Raw genomic sequence first — 27,050 nt, 5'->3', positions numbered from 1 at the left:
ACACACAATGTCTTAGAACCCCAAATAAAAACTGTTTGCTAGTAACACTGGGTTTTGACACTATTTCTCAGACATTAATTAAAATGCTACTGGTGTAATCCGCTGATGACATTTTACAAAAACACTGATTTAATATACCAATTTTGGTCAAAGTCTATTCCAGAAACTCTCAGTTTTTATTTTTCCTGCATCATCTGCAAAGATGACACTGCCATAGAGTCATAGAGGTTCAAAGTCTGAAAAGATTCATGTCATAAATATTTTTCCCAGAAAAGGAAGTATGTACAATGTACTCTACTATTGAGTCCTTACTCATGCAAAATCTCTGTACAGATGATTTTTACAGTATAAACACTACACTTTAAAAGTATCACTGTATCATTTCACTGAATGTTATGTCCTTCTGTTTTGACGACCTTCCAAAAAAATGTTGGTAGACACTGCCTTAGAAAGACACCCATTCTGCAGTGATTTGCTGTGCAGTAAATAGTACATTTAAGAAAAATGTTTCCAGAAAAGAAGGTGAAAATTATTTGATTTCTTTTACTTCATGTGTAATTTACTATCTCTCACATCTATGATATGGCAAGGTCATCGGAGCGGCAAGGAGTGAGGTTTTGTTTTTCATTTTAAAGGCTACCGAACTATGAACAGGCTGGAAGATGAATGGTGAAAGGTTTAGTAACCTGATCAGAAACTCACTAAAGAAGTGAAAAACACTTAGAGAATTCAGTTAGCTTTCTGTTCTGTTACTGAGGAGAGAGATATCTTTCCAGGATAGTATTGCAAGCAGCATGTTATAGGAGACTATTTTTAGGTTAATAGCAGTTTTAACATTTCAGTTACCTAAGGAATGGGCTAGGCCATTTATCTAGTTGCAAATAATTTTATTTTCATAATAATTGTTTATCAGGAACAAAAAGGTTAAATATAGTGCAATATAGTCATTAGGCTTATCTTATCACTGACACAGCCTGAAAGATGTTGCAGGAACTCTGTTCTTCCTGTTATCTTACTAAAAGGAATTCATATTACGTTGATGACATCAAATTAGTATTCTCAAACATTGTTGATAACCTGAGCCATAATATTCTGGAAGAAATATCTATTGGCCTTTGAGTTGTTGCTGATCTTTTTTCATTATACTTTGCTTCCTAGATTACAACCTATTAACACCAATAAAATTTGTATGGACAGAGAGAATCTGAAAAGGATATGTATCCAAAAAATATAGCTTGTGCACTCTAATTCAGTCCTGGGGGAAGGGAACAGATTCTGTGACTGTAATTTAAAACAAAGAACAATAGGTTTGTAACTGCTACGTGCAATTGCTGTGAAGTAGCACGGATTCATCTTTCGTCAGCAAATCCATGAAGTTCACAGGATCACATACCGACAGGATGGTTGAAGTTGGAAGGGACCTTTGGAGGTCATCTGGGCCAACCTCTCTGCTCAAGCAGGGCCACCTAGAGCTGGCTGCCCAGGACCACATCCAGATGGCTTTTGAACATCCCTAAGGTTGGAGACCCCACAACCTCCCTGAGCAACCTGTGCCAGTGCTCAGCCACCCTCACAGTAAAAAAGTGTTTTCTGATGTTTAGTGGGAACCTCCTGTGTGTCAGTTTGTGCCCATTGCCTCTGGTCCTGTCACTGGGCACCACTGAAAAGAGCCTGGCTCCTTCCGGCTGTACACCATCTCTTCAGGTATTTTTAAGTATTGATAAGATCCCCTGCAGCCTTCTCTTCTCTAGGCTGAACAATCCCAGCTCTCTCAGCCTTTCCTCATAGGAGAGATGCTTCAGTTCCTTCATGATCTTTGTGGCCCTTTGCTGGATTCCCTCCAATATGTCCATGTCTCTCTTATACTGGGGAGCTCAGCACTGGACACAACACTCCAAGTGTGTCTCACCAGTGCTGAGCAGAGGGGAAGGATTGCCTCCCTCAAACTGTTATTCTATAGAGCTTCTCTCTCCTCAAGTCTCACAAATATCTCTGAATTTTGAGATGAAACAGGCTCCAGACCCTCAGGCTAGGGAAAATATGCAGGTGTAGCTAAAATATCCAGATAGGTGAAATGTAGGTGAAATATAAAGTTAATAATGGAATAAAGGCAGTTCTCAATCATGATATGAAGAGATAATATTAATTTTTCTGATTTAGGTATGACTTTCTAGGCAGGTAGCAGATTTGAATATATATCCAGACACTCTGAAATATTTGTGTTTTCTAAGGCACTGGTAAACTACAAAGAGATTAGCAAGATGTATGAGTAATAAAAGCAGGTTATGGGATAGACAACTGATAGTACTTAAAATATCCAAAAGACAAGTAAATAGTGAACAAAACTGTTCAGAAACATTTGAAAATGACATTATCCAGCCAGAATGGCAAATGTCAAGGCCTCAGTTTCAAAGAAATAAATTTAGGAAAACATGAATTCTCATATGAGTGGGTTTTGAACATTAACAAAATATGGATCTTAACCAAATGAGTACAATTTTCAGCATTCTTCAAGCTCCTGGTAAAATTAAATGCTTGATACTAGAGTGACAGTTTGTGATTTAATGAGAGGCTGTCCATGTAGGGAAAGACAGATGGTATGGGACTGGAGCATAGAAGAAAACATAGAAGGTATAGAACCATAAGTGAAAAAGCCAAAAGCTGAAAAATAACTCTTTAGTTACAACTACTACTTGCATGCTCTTAGAATTACATCAGAGCAAAAGAGAAAGAAATGACCCCAAATAGCAGCTGAAGGTTTCTCCTTCAGAAGAAGATGCTGCAGTTGATATATTCTGGTAGATTCATATGTAGCACCATGTCCCACTGCTTCTACTCTCTCCAGCAGAGAAGCTTACCAGAGGCCAGAAAGGTAAGGCTAGAGCACCAAGAATTTTTTTTTTTCCTATAACTGTCCTGGGACAGAGGTACCCTATTTCTGAAAGCCAAAAATATATCATACAGTCCAACTCTCCAAAGGCATAATGGCTGAAGAGCATGATGCTGAAGTTGATTAACCTTTTCCACAGCTCCCAGAACCCCACCCTATAATCCATTCTCATCTTCAGAACTCTGCATTGCTAAAACTTCCAGCTCCCTGTCTGGTCCAAACCCTTCAATCCAACTCTGCTCTTCCTGTAAGTCCAAGAACCCAGTCTTCCACCAGATGACATCAAGTCTCACCTTAAATGCCTTCCTGTTTCTGCCACCATCCCAGCCATTGTGCTCCAAACCTGAAAATATCTCTGCCACTGAGATTCCCGCTGCACCTTGTCTTCTATTCTGGTTCACACTGCTGTATCTTCCCTGTATTTAAGCTCTAATGCCCCCTGAACTCCCACTGGCTGCTGCCTGGCCACCCGTTACTTCTCTCGCTGCCCGCTTCAGTAAGGCAAGTTGAACCTTCATGTCTTAGATTGTTCCTCATTACTGGTTATTCCTTCTCTATTCTCATTTTTTTGCAGATGTGCGGGGATGGGTAGGAGATGTCGTGATTCCACCCTTGATTCTACCTCATCCACTCATTATGTCATCCCACAAATCACAAGACCACTTATGTACCCAGGCTACAAGCTACATTTACAGAAACCATAGGAAGACACACAGTGGAGAGGAAATAAAATGGGCATACCTATCAGTTTGCTCTTGTTTACACTACTAGAACTGGGCTGGGCAAGGAAGAGAGAGAATGAAAGAAACCACTTTAAGTCAATTTGCTTTTACTTGCCAGCAGAACCCTCAATTGACTAGAATCCTAATCAGCATGACACTATACAGGCAAACATCAGAGCACAGGTGAGATAGGAGAGCACAGAGTTAGGAATTTTAGGGGAATATGACTTCTACCCAGGCTTCTTTAAGTACTAGGGGCTGCTGTGCAGCAATTTTCAGTTGAAACACCATGTGGCCACAAGCCTCTTGCTCTGTGATTACATATACTTGGTAGAAGTGGCCAGGGTATTCAGGGAGAGCATAAAGGGAAAATGAATTAAGCAACTCTTGTTCTGATCACCTGAGACATGAGAGTAGTACGTCATCCTAGTCCGTGAACCAAAACATAATTTTCATGCATATGTGTGCGACACAAAATTTGGAAAAATTATTTGTTTTTATTATTTCACAGGTAGAAAAAGAAAGTAGAGTTGCTTATTTTCAGTTATTTAAAAAATCCTCCATCTTACACATTTGCACAAAACTGCATGTTTTACAGAGTCTCTTTTCATATATGAAAAGCTGGTTTTGTTTAAAAGAAAGGAAATATAAATAGTTCTATTAATACTGATGTTCATAATATTCCTTTAAAGGTATCTTAAATCCTAAGGTTTGGCTTTTATGATTAACTTGTCTTTCTGGAATGTTCATTCATTGGAAAATATGTCCTGATAAAAAAGGCTAGACTGAATAACTTCACCTAGCCAGATGTTACCTGTAACTCAGAAATATTCCAAAAGTACTCACAACTTTTTAACTATCTTTGTACAATGCCTCCTCAGATTATTTTACATACCTTTGGCATGCTGACAACTAAATGACCAGTTGTTTGTGATCTTTTAGCAGAACTGCTGTCTGGCTTCACTTCCTCAGGAAGCACGAGCTGAAAAGGCTATGAGAAAATATGGGATTGAAGTATATCATGCTAAAATATATCTATCTTTTTTTTTTTTTTTTTTTTTTTTTGACCTGGACAGGACACACGCAGAAACATCACTATCATATCCTTTGATCGTAAGGACAGTATAGGTCTAAATCCTCTCACTTTATATGTAGTATTACTAATCCTAATAAATTATTAGCATGCTAAACAGCTTTTATTTACAAGTATAGTCATATGTATATTCCTGAATTGCTGTCATTCCTGAAGTGACGTTTCTAAACAAGGTTATAAAATGATGCTTGACTTATATTAGCAACTAAATTAAAAGATTATCCAGTCTATTTTAGACATAAAGTTATTCTGAAGGTTTGTTTATGGAGTTGGTACAGTCGAAAATAGGGATTTTGGTTTACCCTTTAAGTACTTTAAATTTTTAAAAAAATTGATGATAAAATTAAAACCACTGAGAAGAGAGAAAACTAGAATGACATTTTAAATGCCCTTTCAAAAGAATATACATTCGTTTGTTTCTGTCAGCTATGAATTCCAGATTGTGAAATAGCTAAACTCTAGCCTAGGGCAACTAGCAAGCTCTCTTCTTCAGTGAATTATGGTACATGATGGCGCGGGGGGAATAAGAAGAGAGAAGGAGAGAAAGAGAGAGTGAAATTTCATTTCAGGCTTTGCATGGCTTCTGGTTAGGACTTCCACAGTTTATGTGTGGTCCAAAATAATGCAAATATAAAAGAATATTTTTTCTGCATAGGTGCACATGGTGGGTAACTCATAAAAGTCAGATCCAGAATCCACTGAATAACTGTGGTGAGCAATAGCTCTTGATTTGAAATGAATGTAGTATGAAAACACTAACCTTTCCCTTCACCAGTACTCGTATGTAAGTTGGCTGGACATCAACATCAAGCAGAGAAGTGTCCAAATGTCTTCAGAATAAAATATAAATAAATGAATCAATCTACAATACAGTCCAGTAAATAAGCATTGCAGACCATATAGCTCTTTAATGATTATTTTGTAGTTTACAAATTACAAAATTCAATTTCAGTTATTAAGTTATATGAATTATTATTAGGATTTAACATCTTTGGAAGAAAAACATGATCTTCCTGTGTTTTCACACAATGTCAATTAAAATATTGTCTAAATTTTGTCAAGTCCACCACATCAGCTATTGTATAACTGCAAGAATTCAAAATCTTTGTGGAAAATGAAAAACTCTTTCTTCTATTAGTTTAGTGCTTTAATTAATATGAAAATTAATCTATCATCTGGTATTTAAGATTGCAAAAGTATTTTGCTATTTTTCTTTCTGAAGTCTTTACTAGTAAATTTATAATGTGTTCTTTTTCTTTTTTCACAGAATTTGCTGGAAAACAATGAACAGAAATACTTTATGTTCCCAGAAAACACAGTACATTTAAATTTCAGTACTGTCAAACAAAATTTGTAACCTGTAAAAGCTCTACTTTGACATGTCTCTTCATCACGCGACACATACACTCATGCTCCTGTGACCTACCAGTGAATACACAAGTACATATTCTTTATTTCCCTTCTTTTATAATGTTACTTCTCAGGTGAATTTTTCAGTCTTTTTAGTCTGCATTTCTTACACATGTGAGCACAGAATATTACAACATATCCAACATTTTATTGCACCTGAACAGATTTTCTCAAGCTTCAGAAAAACCTAATTCTTATAATTCAGAAACATGGAGCAGGCCTCTTCTAAGGGAAATTAATGAGCTGTAAGGGAAGAACACCTGGCATGAATAGGGTTTCTGTGGTATAAAACTACTTCAAGCTTTACTCTAACAAGCTCCTATTATGGGTACATAAGCTTGTGCGTTTCCAACACCTTCCTGAAGTGTAGGCAAGGCCACTGTACTGCTTAGTAGTATATAGTATCAAATAGTTATCAGGTTTCTGTGTCATATTTTGGCCTGGTTTAACCAAATTTCTTCCAGGCAATGCCCTGGCACAGTTCAGGAAATAGCATGGGCCATAGACTCTTTCCAGTAAACAAGGAAAGTAGAACAAGGCTACCCCACTCTGACTTGGGGAGGAGAAGAATTGATCTAGAAGGACACGAACTGTACTAGAGCACTTCTAGGGCCAGAGAATGGGAAAAAATCCCATTCCCTACAACCCTAATCTGCAAATAAAGAATGGAAAAGATTTTACATAAGTATAAAAGGACAGGTGTGGAGGAAACCTGCCTGTGGACTGCAGAAAACGTCAATTCTAAAAATGACTATTAGACACAGTCCTCATTCAGGAGTAACACAACAGTCTGAAGGGCCTTTGGTTTATTCAGCTTCATTTCTTTGGCACAGGCTTCAAGATGGATTCCATTACCGCCTGTGTTATTCGTTTTCCTCTTGAAAAGTCCCCATTACAGAGAGAAGTATATTTGAAACACTGTGTATTAGAACTTAAGAGTGGCAAAAATTAAGAAAAAAAATAATTCTGACCTGTAAACAGCAAGATCCAGGATGATCTGGTTGTTTTCTTCATCATCTTTCAAAGAGAAATGAAGCCTAATAATAATGACAAGAAACACCTCCAGGATAAATACAACTGAAGTGAATAAGCAAACATTACGGCGTACTTCAACTGCTAGCAATTTTAGATTAATACAAATATCATTTAGACAATATGTCACATGATCATTTAAGAAATAGCTGCAGTTTTCCTCATGAACAGAAAAAAATACTGTCATTTGAACCAAAGTCATTCTTACATTTATTTTCTGTTCTCCCCACCCAACCCAGAAGAGACAAAAAAAAAAAAAGTACTGCTGAAGGTCAGTTAAAATTAGGATCAGTCTGTCAATGCAGAAAGAGAGACATCTGCTGGCGAAATCTGTCTGCTCTGTTAACATCTGCATAGGAAAAACAGTTTATGAAAAACAGGAAAAGCCTGGAACTGGGTAATTCTAACCTTATCATATGTAAAAGGACAATTGCGTCTTTGTTCATGGTAATTAATTTGCCTAGAATATAAATATCTGCCTGTGCATTTCCAAAGTAAAACATGATTTGCACAGTATCCTTGATTCTACAAGCTTTATAATACTTGTTGAAAATGAGACTGTATATTGTATTAGCTGCGTGTTTGTGATCTGCTGGATGAGTTCTTAAAATTGTGAAAGAATCTTACCAGTTATAAACTGAAAACAACATCTGTTACTACAACTGTAAGGAGATCTAGTCTGAACTTACAAGTTCCGCTCATATATTCAAACATTTCCCGTGTATTACAGTAGAGAATAAACAGAATAAAACCCACCTATAAATGAGAATGTTTTTATAAATTAGTTTTTAGTATAAAATGAGAGGGTTTTGCTTAATGTAATTTATCTGGAATATTTCAGTGACATTAAAATACTTAGATACTTTGGGTTCAGTTAACAGAAAGAAGCTCAAATGTTAACAGTTTAGATGATGCATTTTTCCAGCAATAAAAATATTTGCCAGATATACTTTTTAACCCTTTGCCCTCCTGTATTCTGACACAGACAACTTGCAAGAAAGCTTATGGAGCTTTTAGTTTATGAGTACTTTTTAATGGAAAACTGCAAAGAATACAAAACAGCTTTGTTTCCTGTTTATGCTTTTTTTTCTCTTACTGCATCACAAATTTTGAGAATTCACTAAAACATGAAGGGTGAAAAAGGGTAGAATTTTAAAATTATCTAGGGGGAAGCCTAATTAGAATTGAGGAAGAGAAAGAGTCTGTTCTCAGCAGCATGCAGCCATTCTTCTTGCTAACCTTCTAAAAGAGCATCAGAGAAGCTTGGACATCATTGCTATGGACATTAGACTTTTGCATTGAAGCAAAAACTTTGAAGAACACCATCTGTGTACTTGTATCTCTTTATTTATGTCTCTCCAATACACTGCCAGATTGCACTGAAGAGCTGTGATGTTCTTGTTGAAGCCATGACAAAAACTGCATATTGATCTGGCTTTACCTGGGCACATCCACAGACTAAATTCTAATCCAGAAAACTTGGGTGACACAAACAGGTTTGCTACAGTGAACTCTAGTGGACTGTATTTCTTCTAAAAAGATAGATAGAGCTTTACTCTAAATGTCTCTGCTTTTTAAAGGCATAATCAAATTCTATTAACATAACATTTAAACTATTTTAGACTTGTCGTCTTTGAACTAGAAAATTATTTCTATTTTTTCAGTCAATGTATTTTTACAAAAAAAAAAAGTATATCAATACAATGGTAAATATCTTCTGGTGCAGATGGAAAAAGCATGAGCTCTTCTGCCACTACCTTTAATTTTCCCTATACCACAGAAAATTATGCACTGATCTTATAACGTAGGTTTTCAAATTCCTTGAGTTTGCATGGCTTTATACATTTCCAAGATTTGAAAGCACTCTTCATCTTAATGATAAGCACGTTTTTAGCCTTCATTTTGTAGCTAAATCAGTCTTAAGATGGAAAAACTGCCAGTTTTACATCTGTCATCAGGGGACAGAATGATTTTGTCCAGATGTATTACTTGGATGTATTTTTCCACATTTTAAGTGGCTACTGACACATTCCTCTTCAATGGTCAAACAGATTATACTTTTTCCACTATTAGCAAGATGCTCAAAGAAAGCGAATCTCACCATAGAAGGAAAAAGAGTAAAATGTCTTATATCTTTTACAGAAAAACAAGTTCTTAATCGTCTTCATCATCAAAGGCCAAGATGTTAAATTAAACAACCTTCAACATTTTACTCACTGAAAAATTAATTCTTTCTCCAGCATCAGAATATAATTTTAGAGTTCCCCACTAGGAATATAATACTGCAACAAGAATTTGTCAGCCCTCTTATGGTTGTATTGTCACATATCTTGAAATTTTTGCCCAAATCAACCATAAAGAGGTTAGCCTGTTTAATGTCTTAACTTTACATACTTAGGTGCATTCACATTCAGGACTTTTCCTTCCGCAGTGACCAATGTGTAAAGAGGCTTCTCGCTCTTTTTTGATTTCCTTAACAAAACAGAAAGAAAAATGGTTTATAATTTCACATTCTAGTATCTTATATTTCATAGCAAAAAAGAAAGATGAGGATGGCAAGAGGTAAGAATTATCTGGTATTTGATGTTAAGGCTACAACTAATTTCAGGGACAAAACACATTATATCAAATGTCCATCCGGAGCCGATGCTCAGCTACTTCCTGAAACACGTTGCCTCCTGACCAACTCCCAGTTATATGCTGAGCATGACATCATATGGTACGTAATATGCCTTTGGCCAGTTCAAGTCAGCTGCTGTGGCTGTGTCCCTCTCATATTCTTGGGTACCCCCCACCTTCTCGTTGGTAGGCCAGTGTGAGAAACTGAAAAGTACCTGACTGCTTGGCAACATCTAAAAACATGAGTGTGTTATCAACATTCTTGTCATCCTGAATCCAAAACACAGCACTATACCAGCTGCTAGTAAGAAAATTTAACTCTATCCCAGCTGAAACCAGGACAAAAGCATAAAAAAGATTTAGTCTATAAATATAATGGTTGGATGGTCGCACTCAAAGAGTTGTGGTCAACGGCTCAATGTCCAAGCGGACATCAGTGACAAGTGGCATTCCTCAGGGGTCGGTACTGGGACCAGTGCTGTTTAACATCTTTGTCGGCAACAAAGACAGTGGGATTGAGTGCATGCTCGAGTTTACCAATGATACCAAGCTGTGTGGTGCACTCAACATGCTGGAGGGAAGGGATGCCATCCAGAGGGACCTTGACAGGCTTGAGAGGTGGGCCTGTGCGAACCACATGAAGTTCAACAAGGCCAAGTGCAAGGTCCTGCACGTGGGTCAGCACAATCCCAAGCACAACTACAGGCTGGGAGGAGAATGAATTGAGAGCAGCCCTGAGGAGAAGGACTTGGGGATGTTGATTGATGGAAAGCTCAACATGAGCCAGCAATGTGTGCTAGCAGCCCAGAAAGCCAACTGTGTCCTGGGCTGCATCAAAACCTGCATGACCAGCAGGTCGAGGGAGGTGATTCTGCCCCTCTACTCTGCTCTTGTGAGACCCCACCTGGAGTACTGCATCCAGCTCTGGGGGTCCCAGTACAGGAGAGACATTGAGCTGTTGGAGTGAGTCCAGAGGAGGGCCAAAGAGGTGATCAGAAAGCTGAAGCACCTCTCCTATGAGGAAAGGCTGAGAGAGTTGGGGTTGTTCAGCCTGGAGAAGAGAAGGCTCCAGGGAGACCTTAGAGCAGCCTTCCAGTACCTAGAGGGGCCTACAGGAAATCTGGAGAGGGACTGTTTACAAGGGCATAGGGTGATAGGACAAGGGATAATGGCTTTAAACTGAAAGAGGGTAGATTTAGGTTAGAAGTTAGGAAGAAATTCTTTACTGTGAGGGTAGTGAGGCACTGCAACAGGTTTCCCAAAGAAGTTGTGGCTGCCCTCCCTGGAAGTGTTCAAGGCCAGGTTGGATGGGTCTTTGGGCAATGTGGTCTAGTGGAGGGTGTCCCTGCCCATGGCAGGGGGGTTAGACATGTATGATCTTTAAGGTCCCTTCCAACCCAAACCATTCTATGATTCCATGATACAATGGATTTGAAGAAGAAATAAAACCATTCAACTGAAGCTACTGGAATGACTACATAAAAACAACTTCTGTTTTAGAAAGATTCCATGTGTTAAATACTGTTCTATAGCATAAAGCAAAGCTTTAATGTGGGGTTTGAGGGGTAGCAGTTTCTACACCTGAATCCCTGCTTTTCACACTTAAATGGAAAGTGAACGAACCACCGCTCTGTTCTAAAGATGCAATTCTTCAGAAATGCTTCAAGAAATTACATACTACCACCTCTTGGCTGTTAATAATCTGTTTCTAGATTAAATGTGTCTGCTCATGTGAACCATTTTAAGGCAAATTCAGTCATGTCAAAATCATTAGAGTTTAAGATAATCTTATTAACTTTGTGCTGAGATGAGCCGAAAGGCCTTGCTCTGGCAACGAGCAGCTAAAGGTGATTCTGTGCACCTTTCAGCTGCGACGGATTTTACACTTGACTGAATTTTCTTTGAATGAAACCGCAACTTTTCCCTCATTTGGCAATAGTCAAAGCTGCTCAGTTTATTATCAACTGTCCTCAGCTGGCAAATTTAATGTGTGCTAACATGTCACAGATAGGTTCAAATTTAGCATTGGTCTAATTCAGGTCTGATAACTTGCATTAAAGTTGCATTTCAGCTCCCATCCACCAGCAAGGATGATGTGAAGTTGTCAGGGGCACTTTTCTGTTCTCACCTTTCTCATGCTACCTAACAAAAATCTCACCACCAAACTAAAATGAACTGTGAAAGAATTTTTAACTCCTTTAAATACCTTGGAAATTTAGAAAAATCCAAAAGGAATTATTCTATCTTTATTATAATGTTATTTGGACTCTCCCTGAATATTTAGAGGGAAGCATTTATAACACATTCGCTTTTGACTAGAGCAAGGCATCCCCAAACACAGCAAAATTCTAACTAGCTAGAATATGGATTTCACAGTAGTTCTTCTGGGAAAGTGCTAGACCTTGAATTAATAACAGTAACAAGTTATGCAGATTTCCATATTTCTTGGAGACTTCCCTAAAAATGAACTTTTTCAATACTTAGGCTTGATAAATCTTTTTAAAAGCATGTCCTTAAAAAGAACAGATAGAAAAATCTCTGGCACAAATGCTGTTACATAAGCAAAAGAGGAAAAAAAAAAAAAAAAAGAAAAAAAGACATTGCTTACAATGTTTGCGGAACTGATAAGCCAGCAGCAATAAATTTTTTTTTATTTTTTTTTTTTTGCTAGCATCTGCATTAATTTTTCATGGTCAGCAAAACCAGTTACAACTTTAGAAAGTTTTAAATGCTTTTCAGGGGCCAGACACCTTCAGATCCACCATGCAAAACAGCAAAGATAACATGAAGTATCTTATTACTCGGGATGAATATTTCTGATAAAGTATGGTGTCTGAAATGCCACTTGTGCAAAAATTTTGTAGCATGGCATGTAGGGCATTTATATAATGGAACCTGCACTCCGGACAAATACTTTTAGCAAGAATATTAAACATCGAACTACGTGAAATATATTAGTTAGCTGACAGAAAAGTGAAACTTCTAAAGTCCATAAAAATTAGTTGAAAAGAGAAATTATATTTAAAAACTCTCTTTGAGAAAAACAACATATACTATATCATAAATATGTTTTAGAAAATGAAACAAAACAAAATGAACAATCTGAATATTTTGTTTAGATTTTATAAGCATATTCACACAGGGATTTAAGCTGCCAGTTCTCAGTATTATTTAATATGAAGCAGTCATCTTACCTCTACTCTGTACCTTTGAAAATTTCCCCTTCGTCAACTCACAGAATATATTATAACAAAACTATACCTTATATTGTTCTTAGCTCTCCGTTTTTCTGCAATATATCTGTGAGTTTCTAATCTAGACTCTGGAGTATATGGTGTAGGCTCCTCCCAAAATCTTCTATCATCTTCTTCATCATCTTCAACTGTTCTCCACATTTCCTGTTCTCTGTCTCCTTCTGCCTGATGGTTTTCTTTGTTCTGTAGGGAGTCTGGGCTGCACAAGATCACATGGGATATTGCCCCAATGAAATGAAGGAAGACTAAGTACTTGCCCATGAATTCTTGCAATAATATTTTTTTTAACCCAATGCTAATAGCTGTATAATTCCTGCCAAGAACAGCATCTTATAGATTTGGACAATATTCTCTGCTCTGCTTCTTTCATCAATCAACAAAACGTATTTTGACATAATGTTTTTCATTGACTTAACTAAGAAGTGATACACTGGTTATGCCTAACTCTCTGAAAACCCTGATAGATAGTTCAACAGATTTAATTTCAGAAGCAGAATTTTCAGACACCTTCACAACTTTCAGATGAAATAAAACCTTCAATCTGCGTGATGTTTAAGTATTTCCAATATCAGGTAGCAGCAGATGAGAAATTTATAGGGTAGCAACATTTTACTTGGGCATCTCCTCAGGTGCCATCTTAGAACCGAAATAATTTTTCCCCCTAGCCCTAAGCCTCTGTAATCTTCAGAAAATCTCTATCTATAGAGAGAGAAAACTGAATTTATGATACAGCTGTGATCTATGAGGACAAAGTTCCATAGCCAGTTCCATGGAACTTAGTTTCTATTAGATTAAAAATAAGATGGATGGCAGCTGCAGTGGAAGATGCTATCTAGGTAATCTCAGTGATATTAGGTGGAAGAAGTATAGAAATCAACTTTCCATAGCCTTTTACATCTCAAAAGACCTGCAAATTCTTTTTGAGTCTTCATATCTAATAACTCTAAAGCAAAAGAAATTATAGCTGAACAGCTGCTTTCTCTAGAACCCCTGCATTACCTTGAAAAACAATTCCCAGCTGTTTTCCTGAAAGAAGCTATCAATCACGCTATTTTGGCACCCAGACAATTTGGCTTGGAGTTTTGGGACAAAAATTCTATTGTACCGTCTGTCTGCAAGTCAGTAATTAATTATGTTTGTAATTAATGGTATTTTTCATTAGAGATAACATGCATGAGGAAAAATACTTCTGCTAGAATCAACAATGAAGACAAACAAAAAGATTTAAGTGAAATTATATAAACTATTTAACGAGGCAAACCAAAATTCATAACGAAGAATGAGAAGAGTGATGATTACTAACAAACTGTTGTTGCTTACTGTTACCTGTCAAATCCAAGCTTAGATTCAATTTGTTTTTGTTTCTTGTCTTTTCTTTCTTGCATCCTTCTTTGAGCCTCTTCTTTTTCTCTGGCCCTTTTGAGAAGGTAAGCTTGTTCCTGTTCTCTGATTTTCCGTTTCACTTCTGGATAGTTTTGAAGTGCTTGAATCCTCTCTGAACGTTCTATTTCTTTACTATCCAAACACTTCCCAAAGGGAAAAAAAATCAATATAGTCGTATGAGAAATTTTAAATATATTCAAATCAATAAATACATTAAACTGTACGTTAATTTTGATAGATTACTTTCTGTATAAAATTAAAAATACATCTTTCAAACCTCCATAGTGTTATATAAGTTATACCATATTAAAAAGAATTAACAATAAGTTGCTATTCAGATCTGAAAATGGTTTTGTGTGTCTGAGAGCTGCTTTTTGCATTTTCCAGTAATATCAGTTGGTCTTATTAGACTATGTAGCAGAGAGAGTCCCTTCAGCTATTTCTGATATTTGTCCATCCATGATTCAGCTCATGAAACTATTATGAAATTATTTCTTTTGATGTGTTAGTTTATTGCCAATTAAAAGTGAGCTGAATCTACTCTTAGTAAGTTAAGCAAGCATCTGTGCTTCTCCAAGTGAAATTGTGGGAGCATATTTCAGGACTGGGACTGTCTGTTTCGATGGCAGGAAATCATTACATGAGTACATCACTGCACAAAATCTCAGTCTCAAAGTATCTATTTACAGTCAGTGCAATATAGTGCATTTTTACATCAATTTCTATCTTTCTACTGCCTGACACTGTTGGTTTGGTGCATATTGTTGGTATGGTACCAAAAACCTGGTAACTTTCTGCAATCATGAAAATTATATAAAAATATGTTGCGTATATAAAAACAAATGAGAAAACCATCGGAAGTGTACAGTGTATTCATTTTTTCAGAACTTAGTCTAAGGATCTCCAATGACAATGACAGAAAAATGAAGAAATGCATGTGCTTTAGTTAAAACAGACCAATTTATTATCATATTATTTACTGTAGTCAATTATTCTTCAGAATAGAATTTAATTTCCTGTGGACAGTAAGAAAAATGCTCCCAGTTTTCCTACCACAGGCATTAATTTATTTTGTTTGGGATTAGTATGTTCAGTCAACAATGCTGGTTATTGATTTGGATATAAATTTCATTTTAAAAATCTTACTTTTAATTGATGAAGAATTGCCACCACAAATTGTCTATAACCTTCAAATTCAGTACATGGGTTACCCACTAGAAACAGTTCCTTCAGATGTATATTGTATTTTAGGGCTTCAATACTGGAGAGTTCACCAATGAAATTTGCTGTCAGATCAAGTTTCTTCAGTTCTTCACAGCCTGTTTGAAAAAAAGATAATTCAATTTGTCCAATACATAAATGTACACAACATACACAAACACAAAAACACGCACATAAACGTGCACACACTTGGATGTAAAACTGTCTGCATACGTTGTCTGTAAACTAATTTCATCCTATCAGAACACATTTTTTCCAAGCCACAAGTGAAAGAGTTACTCAAAGCTTAAGTTCATGAGGCCAAAAGATTTATAGAAAGAAAAAAAATCAATAAAATACAGAATATCAAAACTTATTATTGGTTTTATCACTATCAAAACTTTGTGGTCAGTCCTTGTATACTAGATGAGCTAGTCAATGTTTAATTTCCGGATAAGCTAGACTTCAGTTTTGACTGTCTGATTGTCTTGGTATCCCTCCTCAACTGAGTCTTCGCCTAAAGAAGACTAAAAGAGTGGCTAAAAGAGTGTCTAATTGCTTCAGGAGAGCAGGATCAATTATGGGTTTCATGTCTGTCTACTGTTAAACTTAGCTAACATTATTCAAGTGTAAAGATAAGGTTTTCCAAAAATTCACTCCAAGTCAAGATGAGATTTTCCACTCTATGGACTCAGCTATCATTGTGAATACTTTAGCACTGGTTAAACTGCAATTACTGGTGAGAAAATATTGGTTGTTGACCAAAACAATTCATTATAAACAGAAACTCTAAATTATCTACCAAATGCTCTAGGAAGTCCGGATCCAAAATTTATCAGCCTCTCCTTTTATCATCATCTGTCGAATCATAACCTTGACTCTAAGACTAAAAATGTTTAGTTAAAAGCAAGCTCAACTCTAGTGCTCATCATTGCAATCACCTCTTTTCCTTTGCAGGTCTATTTGGCAAGTATTTTATGCATAGTGAACCCGAAAGAAAATAAACAACTCAAAATTATTTATTAAGGGATTTAAATAACCCAAATTTTTGCAAGGCTCACTCCCAAAGTTTCTGACTCCTAAGTAAATGACAAATCACAATAATAAATAACGCAGCCTGATAGAGGAATGTATTGGGTTTGCATGGTAAGGTTTTGGTAGTGGGGGGGGCTACAGGGGTGGCTTCTGTGAGAAGCTGCTAGAAGCTTCCCCTGTGTCTGATAAGAGCCAATGCCAGCCGGCTCCAAGACGGACCCACTGCTGGCCAAGGCCGACCCCATCAGTGACATTGGTAGTGCCTCTGGGATAACAGAGTTAAGACGGGAGAAGAAAAAACTGCTGGGGAAACAGCAGCGGAAACAGAAGTGAGAATATGTGAGAGGAACAACTCTGCAGACACCAAGGTCAGTGCAGAAGGAGGGGGAGGAAGTGCTCCAGGCACTGGAGCAGAGATGCCCCTGCAGTCCGTGGAGAAGACCATGGTGAGGCAGGCTGTCCCCCTGCAGCCCATGGTGGATGATGGTGGAGCAGACATCCACGTGCAGCCCATGGAGGACCCCACGCTAGAGCAGGTGGAGACACCTGAAGGAGGCTGTGGCCCGTGGGAAGCCCACGCTGGAGCAGGCTCCTGGCATGATCTGTGGACCCATGGAGAGAGGAGCCCACGCTGGAGCAGGTTTGCTGGCAGGACTTGTGACCCCGTGGGGGACCCACGCTGGAGCAGTCTGTTCCTGAAGGATTGCGCCCCATGGAAGGCACCCAGGCTGGAGCAGTTCGTGAAGAACTACAGCCCGTGGGAAGGACTCACGTTGGAGAAGTTGGTGGAGGACTGTCTGCCATGAGAGGGACTCCACACTGGAGCAGGGGTAGAGCATGAGGAGTCCTCCTCCTGAGGAGGAAGGAGCAGCAGAGACAACGTGTGATGAACTGACCACGACCCCCATTCCCCATCCCCCTGTGCTGCTGGGGGGAAGAGGGAGAGAAATTGGAAGTTGAGCCTGGGAAGGAGGGAGGGGTGGGGAGAAGGGGATTTTAAGATTTGGTTTTATTTCTCATTACTCGACTCTGATTTGATTGGTAATAAATTAAACTAATTTCCCCAAGTCAAGTCTGTTTTGCCCATGATGGTAATTGGTGAGTGATCTCTCCCTGTCCTTATCTCAACCCACGAGCCTTTTGTTATATTTACTCTTCCCCTGTCCAGCTGAGGAGGGCAGCGATAGAGTGACTTTGGGGGGCGCCTGGCCTCCAGCCAGGGCCAACCCACCACAAGGAACTTAATATTTACTGGCATGCACACAAATGCAAGTTTCTCAACAAATTGCCAGATATGTACCTATTTCTTCAACTTTCGCAAATTTGTGTTTAGCCTATTTGCTTGGTTTTTTATTTGATTTAAGCCATCTTCTTGAATCAGCTTAAAAAAGATAAAAAAAAAAAAAAACAAACAAAACAAACAAAAAAAAACCCAGCTTTTTTTTAACTGTTCCCTTGTCAATATGAACATTTTAAAGATTCAGCAACTGGCCTAATCAGAATCAAGAAAGAGAAAGAAATTAATTCAGAAATTATTGAAGTAATGTGGAATGTGTTTATGGGTGGCTCCAAGTCTTAGATTTCGGAAAATGCTAGATCTTTGCACATGCAATTATAGTGACAGTATTAAGGATTAAACACAGATAAAACAGATGGGACTTCATGCAATGACAGAGAAAAGAATTATCTGAAAAACTCTTTAAAAATACCCCAGACTGCCAATGCAACCTGTGCACAGGGTAAAATATTCTTGTGTGTGGCACTTGATTGCCGAAGTGAAGATGACTGCCAAAACATTACACAAGAGAGACTTTTTACAGCCTGCATAGCATTAAAAAAAAAAAAAAAAAAAAATCACATTGCTCCAGCTAACCAGTACAACAAATTACCTTATCTTTACAGTGGTGAAATATCAATTTCATGAAAAATTTGGGATCCTGCTTTGTAAAGTATTAAAGAATAGAGCTATCAGAGCTGGCAACACTGCTGAGAGAGTATGCAAAAAGCAAGTTAAAATACATTTAAGGAAGTTCAATGTTAACACTGCAGCAGTAGGAAGTATTTACTCAAAGAAGCATTTGTTGAAACATTGCACACAAAAACGTTTTTTCTGAGTATCACCTTTACTGATGGACATACTTAACAGTTTCCGTCCTCTTTTACACTAAGTTACAACTTAAGTGTTTCAATACAAAAAGGCAAAATGGTCTGTTTAAAATCTGACCTTCCAGATTTTCAATTCTTTCAATGTTGTTCAAAGCTACATTTAAATATTCCAGCTTCTTCAGTTTTCCCACATTTTCTGTAAAAAAAAATAGATCTGTTATTTCAGTTTTCTTCATTGGAAATGACATTATCATGTTACTTGCTTACTTTACTTCAAAGAAATAATAAAGTAGAACTATAGGAAGGACAAGTCAGAATATGTATTAGATTACTGGGCATTAATAGTTTAATATTGCTAAAAAGACAACCCCAAAAATTTCTCTGAAAACACAAATTAAAATAAAAAAGTAAAAAGAAATAAGGAAGGTTATAAACGCATTTTTTATCACAAATCTATAAAACACATATTTAATGCAAGAGAACTGGCCAAAAAGCATGGTGAAACATTCCATTTGTCATGAAACTCAGAAAGGAGCAGGCCATACTTAGTCAAGCTTTATAAAATTAGAGTTTTACACTTCCTTATATAGAAAAGATTGGTTTCTTTAGTATATATTTAATTTTTAAAGATCTTTTATCTGCATGGTTAATATAACACATTTCCTCTCCTCCCTTTAAAAAAAAAAAAAATGCAAATAAGGATTTATATGGCTTCAGTATGAACAAAAACAAAGCCACACACACCTCCCTAGTCTAGAGTCTAACCTGTATCATTTTTACCATGAACTACTGAAATGAGCAGGTTCAAAATGTGTGGGGTTGTGTCAGAATGGCCAGCATTTCCTCCTTTGAATACAGAAAGGGGGTCAAGAGGGAATAGGGTAGCAACGATCTTCATCAGTCCTAAAAATGCCTGAAAAAAATGCAAATACCTGTTGGGATACCTGACACGCAAGTCAGAGATGTAAATCTGAGACAAGATACACAGTATAACCTGTGTCACAGTTCACCAACTTCTCTCCAGTCACCGGATGTTTCAAAGATCTGACTGGAAAACCTATCCAATGAAGTCATAAAGTTTACCTCAAACTCTAATTCACAAGCAGCACTGATTAACTGCTGTAACAAACTGTCCCTGCTGAGACCAACAAAGAAATTCAAGCAGAGGAAGCTTCATCTAACCAACACAGAACACACCTACATTTAGTTGTCTAGGGTCCTCTATAATTGATAAAGAGAAATAGGCTCTTCAAGGTGCAATTTGTCGTATCAGCTTGGCTGTCTAGAACCAGTGAACCAAATCATGCTCAAAAATACGCCTTTTCTTCATGACTGGTTATAAAGTGAGGGTATAGGAACTGCCTAAGACATAGATGTCTAAAGTTTGGTGACATGAATCCTACCACTTAGTTTACTAAGACCTTGGAGAGATATTTTCTTCATAATTCACAAACATGATGAAATTAATTTCTCAGCAAGGATCTGTGCAGCTTAGGTTGGCTGTTTGTTTTTCTTACATTATTTCTGTAACTGCAGTGCCTGTACACATGAAGATGTGAGAGAGATAAGTGTTGAAGGCAATGGCATCTGGTGGGGGAAAGGGAAAGGGAAATTGGGGAGGGGGAGGGAAATGGGGGAGAGGCAGGGCGAGGCGAGGCGAGGCGAAGAGAAGAGAAGAGAAGAGAAGAGAAGAGAAGAGAAGAGAAGAGAAGAGAAGAGAAGAGAAGAGAAGAGAAGAGAAGAGAAGAGAAGAGGAAGAGAAGAGAAGAGAAGAGAAGAGAAGAGAAGAGAAGAGAAGAGAAGAGAAGAGAAGAGAAGAGAAGAGAAGAGAAGAGAAGAGAAGAGAAGAGAAGAGAAGAGAAGAGGAGAACCAGGACTCATCCAGATAGTGAATGCCATATAACCTGTTGTCTGATTAGTAGGCAAGTCTGATCTTGAAGGCTGCATAAAGGTTTAAGAAGAGAAAAGACACATCCCAACAGAGTCAATATAAACCATTTGGCTATGATATTTTGAAGTGTGCTTGTAAATGCTGTGTGCTCTGCATGGACATGCTGGTATCCACTGGGAGGAATTACTTCTCAAATTCAATACTTTGTAATACAACCCTTATTGGCAACCCTTTTGGTCACTACTTATATAATGATTTTTTTTTTCCTTCATTTGTCACTAAGCATTATCTTGGAAAGCTGTTACATTATACAAGAATATATGAAGTAGGAAGTTGCATACTTTTCCAACTCCTACAGTTAGATTAAGATAAAAATTGAATGTCTCAAAAATGAGACTGTTGAAAAAATCTTGTGTACAAAGAGCAATAATCTGAACGGTAATATGATATATTATCCTAACCTAAAGGAGGTGGAAGTGTTGACAAAAGAATGAGATGAAGTCTTGTGCCTTACTAAGGACACAGTAACAGAGAGAAAACCAACTTATTTTAGTCTCATTTTTGATGGAGCAGAGCAGCATAAAGCCGTTTCAAAAACCTTACTCTCTCTGGGAGAAGATTCCTCCATTCTAAGAAATGCAGATGTCATCAATACAGATACTCCCTAGGAGTTTCCTGATGAGCCCCTCCAGAGGATTCAAAGCCTTTGCCTACAGGTCCTGAGCACAGAATTTCACCCTAAAACTTTAGATGTTTTTTTCTTCTTCTTAAGGAACTTCAAAGATATATGCTAATATAATTCCTGAGCACTTCCGACTTTCCGTTCTTCATCTGCATACTCTGTAGAGTCTAAGCTTTTCCAGTCCAAGGCCTGATGCCTTATCTTTCTGTAGAGAGCCTAACAAACACGTGAACCTATACCACAAAACACAGACCATATGAAATTATACCTTCTGTCATGCAGGAAGAGCATTGAGACTTTGCTGTAAAAAGTTTATGCACAAAAGCAAGTATTTTATCTGAATGAAAATTATTCGAATGTAAACAGAAAAATACCATTTGTATAAGAAATTGAATTTAAAAATGATCATTAAGAGAGTTAGTCCTATGATATCACAGTACACAGGTAAACTGCTTGGCACTCTGTTTGCCACACAGACAGGATACTTAGGTTATATCTTGATTTATGAGACTTTAATCAATAAAGAGTGTTCCACACTCATATTCTTATGACTTATATCTCAGTACTATCTTTTTTATTTCAAATTTCTCTTGCAAATTTCTGAGCTTCTTAGAAATGTACTAAAGAGACAGGGAAAGGAAACCTTGTAGGACCAGATTCACAAAGAACTTTTCTGTAGTTACTCTGCATTCCCTTAAAGTATAACACAAAAGACATTTTTTCCTGATTTCAAAATTATGCATGTAAATCCATTTGAAAAGAAAAATATCCAGAAAGCACTTACCAATTTTTGGAATTAGATTATTCTGAAGATAGAGAATTTTTAAATCTCGACACCATTTGTCAAGGTGCTCTAATTTCTCTATTTCCTGCTGATGTAAAGAGATTTCTTCCAGTGAAAAAATTTCACAGTTGTTATGTTCTGCCCGTCTTCTAACAAGATCTTCAGTGACTGAAAGAAACATTAGATGTGATATCTCCCTTTAGTTATTTTCCACCATCTGACTTATGAACAACTTATAAAATCACTAAAATCTTCTGTTCCACCATACCAAATAGATATCTGGTAGAAACACTAACAAAAATAAAATCTGCTAGAAAAGACATCAAGTAACAAGTAACTTCAGTTCACTCTGCCACAGTGAACATCATTTGTGAAACACACTCACATCACCTGTAACATTTAGAAAAATCCACCGGAAAACTGCTGAGTCTTCCATATGAGTGTGATACAACCATTGCAGAAATTAATCCATCATCCATTATTTTCAGCATAGCTCGGGTTGCAGATTGATTCATGTAGACAAGCTGTGGAGTGTTTTATGCTCTATGTCCTGATGCCAGATGTTCAGATCACAGATAGTGGAGGGAAGTAAACTAGCTACAGTGTGTCATCTTATTCTTCCGCCAGCACAGCATGCACAGAAATAAGCAGGACAAATGTTGAAAGTGGTCAGATATTTTTTACTTTTTTAATGCTTGAGGCAAAGCCGTAACTAATTCACGCTTATAAATGTTTATGTTAGAATGTAATTTAATCCTAGGTATTTCTTAGGTGCTACCAGCTCATTAGCAGCCAGCAAAGGAGTGTCAGTGGCTGAAAAACACCAGAGATCTGGGTTCAGAGTTATTATGTAGTAAAATTTAAAGCCAGGTAATCTTTCAAACAGTGAAAAGCCTCTGTGTAAGGAAGGTAAAGAAATTCTATGAGAATCAGTGCTCACTCTTGAGCTAGATGTTATTACTTTGTTTCCAGCCCACTATACCAAAAAGCACTATCATCTTGCTCTCCTTGACAAGCAGCGAACTACAGTGAAGTACTGATTAAAAAACTAGGGTCTTATCAAATTAGCATAGGTATTTTCAGGATTGTTAATAAAAAAAAAAAAAAAACCAAAAAAAACAGACATCTGTGAAAACAAATTGTTCCTGCCACGCATTAATTAAAAGTCTTCTTTCATCACTTCTTTGTCTCAGGGAGGTTTTGTGAAATCACTCAGTTTTATTACTGGTCCTGGAATGGCTGCACACATTCACACGGACCGGTCTGCTACAAGCTGGGTAAACTACGCACCAACGCAGCCCAAAGTCGCACATGTCAATGCAGCTCCTCTATCTAAAACCTTCAGGAATGAGGTGAAACCGGTTTTGCATATATTATATTATTTACAGATGACCAAATCTCCCTTCTGTTCAACAGTTTCATCTGGCATATGATTTACAGAATTATATAATGGTGACACTGATATTGATTAAGAGAGGATCCTGTCTGCACATAAACTATATTGAGAAATGTGTCCTTTTCTTTTTTAATCATGTTGGGCAGGTTTGCTGCATCTGAACAACCATCTTCCTTTCAACAGCCCATTGACTAAACCTGATTAAATTAATAGAGAAAACAGAAAAAAGTTGCAATACTCATGACTAAATATTTTAGTCTTCACAGAAAATATGAAAAAACATTGGCATTTCTAATAAGTTACTTGGCAAATTTGCTGGAAAATAAAAATAAAACCAAAACCAAAACAAAACAAAAAAAAAAACCAAACCCAAAAATGGCCTGCTTATTAATGTGTTTGGTGGCAGATCTATCAGTGTCAGTATTTCCAGGGCAAATAGGTATTTTTGAGCAAGAAAACAACAATATTCCACAATCTGCATACATACACATCAGAGACAACATTATGCTCTATACCCTTTATATAAAAAGAAGTCATACAAGCTATTCCAGATAGAGTTCTATTACACTCAGATTTCCCTTTGCTGATGAAAATTGAAGTGATTGTTGCAATGATTATGCAAAAACATCCACTTTCATTACAAGATGGTTTGCAAATCAGGGACAATCATTCCCAATAGAAGCTACAGTAGCGCTTTAGAGACCTGTTTTGGGGATCTGCTGTGGGGAACTAAGTGAATATTTGACATTTTGTATACTATCTAGTTCATTTAAGAGGAATGACGGAAACAAACTTGCAAGACAAAACAACAGATTTTAAATAAAAGCTTTTCCATTGACAAAATGCATTGTAAAATTACTTCTCACTGAGACGTTCATTAACCTGGTGATCTGACATTGCAGTAACAGGAGAAAGGACCAGTGACCTGAGAGATCACAGCTATTCCTGTGTTCCCATGAACACGGGAGGAAGTAAGGGATGGCATCCATCAACTGGAGGTAACAACAGATCTTGAAGATCTTACAGCTGGGCTTCCAAAAATTACATGTTTTACTCAAAAACCAGCAGACACAAAGGAAAGCATTAAAGAAATGGAAAGAATAAGCAGTTGGACAGCTGCAGCTGTATCAAGAAACAGCGGGGGAACTTGCATTTCAGAGAAGTGAAGTATTCAACTATTATTTTAAGACTCAAATTCATGCCACGCTGTTCAGGAGATGAAACCATTCCCCTTCAGGCAGTGGCTGCTCTGCTAGCTGCATGCAGAGAGAAGGAGTTCCTTTCCAAAGCACTACTTTAGCCCAGCAAGGGACTGGCAGTCCAGCGAAGGTATACAAGCAAAACAGATTACAGGGAAAATCACAGATCAAAGGAATTCCTCGCTAGTGTTTTTCTTGAGTGATATGTATAAGCACTCAGTCTTTTAAGTCATGCTGCTTCACCTCTAAAAGATTATGGATTCATAATAGAATGGTATATTTTAACCTCATTTAGGGTTGGTTTTTTTTTTAGTCTCTGAAAAAGCATCTGCATTGGCTGCTTCTATCTTAAAAAAATAAATTATCATGTGGTGTTGAAAATGTGTAACTGCAGGGAAGGGCCAGCGCTGCCAGCTCCAGGCCCAGACCCCTCAAGCATCGCCCCTCGCAGGGGGCTGCCCCTCACATGGAGGGGTCCCCACCTGGGCCACCCCACTGCTGTGCCTCGGGGGGCTGGTTCGGGAGGAAGCGCACCCCTGTGCTGTGCTTGGTGATATAAAATGGGTTGTTATTACCAGGGAGGAGGGAAACCAGAGAGCAAGAGAGCAAGGGAGGCAGGAGGGGAGAGGGGCTGCCAGGGGGTGTGGGGATGGCAGGGAAGGGGGGCAAGTCTGGGGAGAGAGAACGTGCCCCCCAGGGAATGGGGCACGTCCTGGGGCAGAGGGAAGGGGCGCCGGGGAGGGGAGGGAAGCGGCTCTCGGCGACACTCACTCCGCACCATGGCCGCCCTCAGCTTCCCGCCGCTGCCGCCATTCCAGGACGCCGCGCGCCGCCATGGCAACGGGGCCGGGCGGGAGCCCGCGGGCGGGGCGGTGGCGGCTGCGGGCGGTGCTGTGGGCCGGCTGCCCCTGCCCGGCGCCCTTTCCTCAGGCGTGCCGTCGGGCTTTGTGCTTTTCCTGTGCCCGTGTCCTCGGGTCAGAGCAGCGGAAGAGCTTGTGTGCCTGCCCAAGTAGCAAAATGGCTTTTGTATCATCCAGAAGTAAGATTTCTACTGCTCCGGCTGATCGTGACCCCTTTCTTTACCTGGGCAAGCATATATGAAATGCCTTTTCCTTAGGCGGGTGTCTTTCGCCTCTCCTTTGTGTATTTTAGTTCTCCTCATGCTTATTCATCAACTAGTTTGCGTAACACATTTTGGGCTGAAAGTGTGTTTTCCCTTGTACAGCAGCACACCGGAAGCGGCCTGTGCCTGTGAGTCTGGGTCGTTTCCTCACAGGGAACGCTCCTCTCCTTCACCTTTTATCTAGGAGATTCTGCCAGCAGGACATCGCCTCAAAATATCTCTTAGTGCTACATTTAACTCATGGATCAGCTTAAACCGCACCCTGAAATTTGTCGTGCTGTGGACATGGGTATTACGCCCTCCTGCAGGTTTCTGTGGACTCTCTCCTGCCATTACCGTACTATAACTTCACCCTTGGTGAAGTTACCTTCTAATAAAGCGAATGACTAAGAGTTATGGCTGGAGTCCTCAGGCAGCTGCTCAAACAGCTACAGAAATTCTAATGTCTGACATTTTCTATTTTGCAGTAATATAATGATGCAGCGTTGCGTCACATACTTGATTAAACAGGTTCCCAGCTGGTAAAGTTATGGCATACTAAACCTCAAAGAAACTGGATGGGACTACATGTTTCAAGACATCACTATTGAGCTTTATGGAGTCCTTCATCTAATCCTGACCTGCTGACCACCAGTTTGAGTTCAGTCTAATACAGCAGTGGAGTTGTCTAACGTAGCATATGTTTGATCACAAGATAAGGAAGTTGGGGTTTTTTTTCATACTTAGATTTTAACTCTTATTTTCTTCTTTGTACGTTCATATATCCTGTTCATTGCCATGTCATGCCTTGATCACAACCTTGTAAAAGCCCTTATCAATGACTCCAAAACTTCAGTTACAGAACATGAACTGGCACAATTGTTACCAGATCAAAGCGGAAACATCAGGAAACTCAGTATGTATTTCATATCTCTTTGTTAGCACAGCTCTTTATTAACCTAAAGGTCTAATCAAACCTAAAGGTCATCTTCTACTAACAGGAAATTAGCATGTAAGTTTAAATAAGGCTGTAGGGGTTTTTAAAATTATCAATTAATTAAATGACTTAAGTCATTTACCTCTGATGTAATTCATGGAACACCCCACAGCCACTCCACAAATTTCTAATTGTGTTGCTATTTAAAGGACTGGAGAAGGGAGATGTCATTGAGTTAAAGCTACTAAGTTTTGTGGAGATAATAAGGCACAAAGGAGCAGAAGTAGTTAATGCACTTTAGTTTAACTCCCTAGT

The 27,050-nt window shown here is 38.2% G+C and overlaps 1 protein-coding gene across 2 annotated transcripts in view; it reads right to left on the bottom strand.

Annotated features, from left to right (window-relative positions):
• LOC104638754 (dynein axonemal assembly factor 11) overlaps positions 1 to 27,050 on the bottom strand; it is a 58,791-nt gene that overhangs the window by 15,520 nt on the left and 16,221 nt on the right. The window contains exons 1-10 of one of the 2 annotated variants that reach the window (XM_075743309.1): positions 25,468 to 25,647; positions 22,102 to 22,269; positions 18,863 to 18,940; positions 15,550 to 15,722; positions 14,347 to 14,546; positions 13,028 to 13,219; positions 9,542 to 9,619; positions 7,087 to 7,152; positions 5,466 to 5,535; positions 4,508 to 4,603 (exon numbers count right to left, since the gene is read on the bottom strand). In XM_075743309.1, coding sequence (XP_075599424.1) covers positions 4,508 to 4,603; positions 5,466 to 5,535; positions 7,087 to 7,152; positions 9,542 to 9,619; positions 13,028 to 13,219; positions 14,347 to 14,546; positions 15,550 to 15,722; positions 18,863 to 18,940; positions 22,102 to 22,269; positions 25,468 to 25,477 — 1,131 coding nt within the window. In that variant the 5' untranslated portion in view covers positions 25,478 to 25,647. Of the gene's footprint in view, positions 1 to 4,507; positions 4,604 to 5,465; positions 5,536 to 7,086; positions 7,153 to 9,541; positions 9,620 to 13,027; positions 13,220 to 14,346; positions 14,547 to 15,549; positions 15,723 to 18,862; positions 18,941 to 22,101; positions 22,270 to 25,467; positions 25,648 to 27,050 lie in introns of those variants that run through there. The other variant, XM_075743310.1, reaches the window with a different exon arrangement.

Source organism: Balearica regulorum, chromosome 2, assembly GCF_011004875.1.
Source record: "Balearica regulorum gibbericeps isolate bBalReg1 chromosome 2, bBalReg1.pri, whole genome shotgun sequence".
Taxonomy (NCBI): Eukaryota; Metazoa; Chordata; class Aves; order Gruiformes; family Gruidae; genus Balearica; species Balearica regulorum.
Note: the sequence above shows the minus strand (reverse complement) of the source record. Positions and strands in the feature narration are given on the sequence as shown.